This window comes from Solanum stenotomum, chromosome 3, assembly GCF_019186545.1.
Source record: "Solanum stenotomum isolate F172 chromosome 3, ASM1918654v1, whole genome shotgun sequence".
Taxonomy (NCBI): Eukaryota; Viridiplantae; Streptophyta; class Magnoliopsida; order Solanales; family Solanaceae; genus Solanum; species Solanum stenotomum.
In genome coordinates this window covers 17,891,489-17,897,226 of record NC_064284.1, presented here as the reverse complement: position 1 = coordinate 17,897,226, position 5,738 = coordinate 17,891,489, and the positions used below count along the sequence as shown (strand labels likewise).

The 5,738-nt window shown below is 38.0% G+C and overlaps 1 protein-coding gene across 1 annotated transcript; it reads right to left on the bottom strand.

Moving 5' to 3' along the window:
• Positions 1–371: 371 nt before the first annotated feature.
• On the bottom strand, positions 372–5,460 carry LOC125858191 (uncharacterized). Its single transcript, XM_049537899.1, has 2 exons — positions 5,287–5,460; positions 372–3,298 (listed from the first exon to the last, which is right to left on the bottom strand). Exon 2 carries the CDS (start codon positions 3,128–3,130, stop codon positions 923–925), a length of 2,208 nt encoding a protein of 735 aa, XP_049393856.1. The 5' UTR covers positions 3,131–3,298; positions 5,287–5,460; the 3' UTR covers positions 372–922.
• Positions 5,461–5,738: the final 278 nt, after the last annotated feature.

Below are 5,738 nucleotides of genomic sequence, written 5' to 3'. Positions count from 1 at the left end.
ATTAACATACTGAGGAGACTGATTGTCAGCCTAGTATCTCAAACAACCAAATTCCTCTGCTGCCAGAATTTATCTACCAATAAGTACATTGAGAAAATCAGGAAATACAGTGGAATGAGGAGCACCCCAAGAAGACTGAAGAACAACTAGGCAAACAAGACCACCTCCAAACTGCAGCAGGAGAGGTTGGCCATGAAGTGGGAAAGTCACAATTAACCGGCAAGCAAAACAATTAAGAGACGAATAGACGGAAACCATAGATGGTTAAACTTTTCAAATCACAGGAAAATGCTTCCTCAAATAATAACACTGAACTGAGATGATATAACTGAAAATATCTCTTGAGATTAACATTCCATGATTTCAGTATATAGCAGAAAACAATCTCTAAGATATTCATATAAGGCAAACAATTATAACTTTACTCCGGCAGATCCAAGAATAGAAGATATTCTAGTTTGTAGAGAAACAAAAACCTTTGCGGATGCCTTTACAGGATTCAAAACCAAAAGGAAAGGTTCAAGTACACCTATGGGAATATAAGGCATCCAAAGAGAATAAAAAGTTAGGGAGCAGACTTGTGTATCTGGGGAATGGAGATCCTTGATCCTTTTCGCTATTAGCATTAAACTGTGTTTGATATTTTTTCTGATCACCCATTTGCTTTGAGTAAGGTACAAAATGAGGGCCTCCAAAGTAACCATCTCAATCAAACTCCACGTAATAGGCCTGCTCCATGAATAGAAGCCCATACTTGTGCTTTGTTCAGAACCAAGACTAATCCCATTCAGTTAAAGTCTAAAGGTCTGACCAAAAGTCTACAACTAGATGTATCTTCAAAATATCTCCTCATTACACTAATATTCTGGCATAATTCAAACCCTCAGCTGCAAAAAGTTGTTCAAGTTGCTCCCCTGCATTTTCATGGAGCTCCTTCACTTTCTACCATCCCGCCTTCCCTGGATTTGAGAGTATGATCAGCAGTCTCACTAGTTTTGGTTTCCTGAACATTCTGTGATGAACCTCCATTGGCCTCTTTGTCGTTCTGCATGGCTGGCACCTCATTAGTTTCTGTTAGTGTCTGAAGAAGCTCCAATGGAGTAGCAGCTGGATCAAGCTCCTGGCAACCCTTTGGAGCATTTTGACCTTCTTCACCTGTAAGCAAGTGGCTTGGGACCTGATGAGAGAAACGAAACATCTCTTCTCTGGTTATTCTCATCACCTTCTCTTTATTCAAGTCTGGACGAAAGACTGTCTTAAAACCAGCAACTTTGATGAGAGGAGCTACTGAAATTCCTTGCTCCTCATTGTAGTCGTCAAGAACTAGGACCATGTCATACTTGTGTATAACATCATCAGGTGTATTCTGATTCCAGTCAGCACACCAATTTCTGTAGAGGGCCCAAACATCCCCCTTTAGCGGATATATTAGAACAGTTCCACGAGGGCCCTTTGACCACCGAACCTTGTGGGAGAAGGAATTCACCGACTTACCCATTTCGTATCTGCCAATCCTAAATTCACCAGAAGTTTTGTAGAAACCTGAAGCTACCCATTCCATTGGACCAAATTCATTGTTTGTTTTTGAATTAAGCCAACTGAGCCTCACTTTAAATGGTTCCCTTGAGAGGACTTTGTTTATCAGAGCATAGAAACGGGGCATGCCATCATCAGCATCATATGAAGCCCAGACTTCATTGTCTTCGAAACAACTTTCGCTCCTATCCTGGTCGAAATTATGAAAATCAGGATCTGGTACATTCATTGATTCTGGCACTGGATCCTCTTGATGTGCATCATTAGCTGAAGCATTGACAGCTTTCTTTACTCCCTTCATAGCTGATAACTCTACATTCCCATTTACATTATGACCAAGAACATTAGCAGTCCTCTGTTTTTCTTTTTTGCCCTCTTTTACCTTGTATTTTTGTGCATCTTGCGGCTGTGATCTCCATTCATTCAACTTCTTAAGTATCTCTTTCCGAGCTTTCCCCATCAGCATATTCCGGTTTTCAAGTGGTGTCAGCTCCCTGGTACTATTAAACTTGCTAGAAGAAAAACCATAAGTCCTTTCAGCATAGTGAGGTGCATTGGATCCAAAACGCATTCCATCCTCATCGAGCCTTCTCTGTTTAAAAGCTGTCTGTCTAGTCAGTGAATCATCACGTTCTCTCTTCATTCTCTCATGTGCCTGCTGGACAACATTTGCTGCTTTTGCTGCAATGGAGGGATCCGAGCTACCAACACCACCCATTCTGGAAAATGGATCCTGCTGAAAGTTTGAGTATTTCGCAGTATTAGAACTTGCTGCTGCTGATCCTGCTGTTTTACCAGCACTAGCATTTTTTCCTATGGGGAACTGATTTCCATTTGGTGCACGATTCCCTAGATTCTGCTGCCACTGACTAGTAGAATTGGATGATTTTGAATGATTGAACGGTGGGGATGTTTCTGTAGCCATAAAAGCTTCATGACAGTTGGGGCAAAGAAGAGTGTGGTTAAGATATATCTTCAAATACTCATAATGCATCTTGCATCGGTGGCAAATGGTCCAGAAAGTATCACTTCTTTGATTGGATGAAGCATTGACTGATGAAGAGGGCATCCGAGAAGCATTTTTCTGAGTCTTTGAACCTGAAGTCCTACTGGTAAAATTATGAAATCCATTTCGTGGAGGTGCTGATGGACCACCTGAGGGCACTGGAACTTTCTGTTGTTTCTGCTGGAATCCTTTTGAACTCCTTCTCTGGTTATATGCCAACCTCTTGGATTTATCAGATAACAAGCTCCAGGCCTCAGAGAGAAGTTTAAATGCACCTTCAGCACCAATAGATTTATTTTTATCAGGGTGGAGGACAAGAGCTAGCTTCCTGTACTGTTTCTTCACCGTTTCATCATCACTTGACGGGCTCACACCAAGTACTCCATACCAATCCACTTCCTCACTTATTTTGTTTTCGGCAGAGATGTAAACATCAAGTGTTGTTAACATCTGGGTTAGATCGTCAAGCCCTGGATACAAAACCTGAGCTTTCAAGGCAAATTTCTTTGCACCAGCATAATCCTTTTGTTCAAACTTCCGCTCTGCAATTTTTTTTGCTCTGAAGGCCTCATCTTTGTTGCACTCCATAGTTTGTGAATGTGATTTTGAAAGTTCCTTTTGTGATCTCCAATCAGTATGCCACTCAGTATCACTGAGACCACCAAAATATATAAAACATTTTCATTGAATATCAGATAGTCATGACTCAATCTCTTCCCCTTCTTGATGCACAGTATACTTTAAATCATCCAATACCTGATTCACAACAAGGGAGAGATCGTGGCTGTTAGAAATGTGTCATTAAAGTCCCAGAACTAAAAAAAAGTATTATATGTATTGGTCTAGGTTTCAGCCAAAAATAACTTATCAGAGAAAATAATATAATTTAAATACCAAGAAATATGCAAATGTATGTTGATGCATATTCACATATACATAATCTAGTGCCTCAGGGCTTAGTGGTCAATAACTATTGTTGACAAGAATAGACTTTTGAACCTGGTAAATGGTAGATTGGTCATCAAGATAGACATGCTGGATCCATCATTCAAAATATGTGATTAATCAACTAAGACAGACATCTACCTCTCTGGAAATTGATGATCCAAAATTATATGCAATATAATAGGGTAAAGACACTTGATCTTACCCAAAAGGCCAAGAAAGATATGCAATAGGACAAGAAAACCCCTAAAAATTGCTAGTATTCAATTTCAAGAAACTTTGTAACCAGGCTAAAGTAATGTGATTCTCTAGCACAATTGAGATCCTAAAGTTTTTGATGCACAATATCTTGTTTAACAACACTGACATTTCTGATGATTTTACTATACAGAAATGTTGGATAAATTTACCAGCTACTATCACATTTACTTAGACTACATGGTTGTTTTCTATAATAAATAGTAGTTTCCCCAGACCATTCAAATCTTAAAGTCAAAATTTAAGGTGCAAGTTTACTTTTTGACCAAGAAAGGGAAAAAAAAAATTCTGAGCTTTGCTTCCAACTGTAGGAGGATTAACTCGATGTTCAGTCTTTCAAGTAATATATTCCAAAATACCTCCATTGAGAAGCAAGATAGACATAAACATAGAAGTGGACTTAACAATTAGTAACAACTTCCTCTGATCCTTACAAGAGAGAGAACTTCTATTTCTTTTTTGATTCTATTTCCGCGGGATACCTGCCACCTCCACCAGCAAGAGTAATTCTATTTCAACGGGATACCTGCCACCTCCCTTGGATAGTGTGAACTTCTACTTCTTACCATTCTACATTTTCCCATTCTAACATTAAAAGCTGTAATATGCGTTACAATTTCCAAACACTGTAAACTTACTTTAGAAACTTGCAATGGTAAAGATCACTTGATCTCTCGGAAAGTTGAGTCTTTCCAGCATGTATTCTCTTTGCTAAATTCATTAACCAACTCACTTCCTTATTCCAAAGACTCAACAAATAATACTCTGTCAATGGATAAACTCATCAACACAATTTTATCTCCCACCACTACCATCCACTACCATCCCCACAACCAACAAAACCTAAAAATCTACTCCGAAATGGAAGGGAGAAATAAAACTATGAGGGGATCATATAAAGTTCTTACCAAATCCTCTAGGGTGGAGGAAACCTCAACTAGGTTTCCTCTCAACTAGGTGTCGATCGGGAACTAATTCAGACAATAAATTAACTGCTCCCAAAAGTATCAAGTACCCAAAATTCTACGGATGCCCACGTCTCAAGCTAATCGCTTTTTTAATTATCATTCAGGATTTCTAACAATACCAGTCCACATACAAATAACAATCCAAACGTTCAACAAGGGATGCAAACGTTTAAGAAGCAGACAACAACAAATGATGATAACATTTAAGAAGCAGACAACAATGTGACCCACTACTTTGTCCAGCTAAAAGATTCAATCTTTTACATGCCCATTGATAACTCAACCAAACCACTGTAAAATTAACTCCACCCCATGTTTTAATTACTAAGCGGTTCAAACCTAACAAAACCAAAAACCCAAAAAGGGAAAGACGGCAACAGAACGATCCTAAATCATCACAAAGGAATCATAGATTCAAACTCAAAAGTTCGAATGAAAAGATATCAAATGGATCTGAATCATAAGCGGTTTGTAACGGTCGTAATTCACATTTCAATTTGTCAAAAAGAAAAAAAACCCTAAAATTCAGTACAAAAATGAAAACTTTTTCGAATTGAAGGAAGAGAAACTAACCGTATATGAGCATTTGAATCGAAAAAAAGCTGCTGTTGTTGACCTACAAATTTTCCCACCAAAATCGGACCCTTTGAAGAACTGAAATTTATTTGTTTTTTTTTGTGAAAAACCCCTATGAGCCCAAGAACAACCCTAAAATGCCCAAAATATAATCTGTAAAATTGGGAAATGAACAGCCAGACAGACATGGGCTTGGTTTTATATTTTTTTTTTCTTCTACTTCATGGATCTTAACTATGGTTACTTTTATAAGCACAATTCTTAACTAGGGTTAACAAACCATGGATCTTAACTATAGTTACTTTTTGTCTAGAACATTCTTGTACTACTTTTCGTTTCGATTTAAGTTATATACACTGACATTTTAAGAAAATATTTGACTAGATTTGTAAGTTGGTCAAACTAGAAGTCATTTTTGATGTATCTAGATGTGTATATAAAAAAGTTCT

What these genes read in the sequence shown, in the direction of transcription:
- LOC125858191 (XM_049537899.1), bottom strand. Translation starts at nt 3,130, where the DNA reads ATGGAGTGCAACAAAGATGAGGCCTTCAGAGCAAAAAAAATTGCAGAG.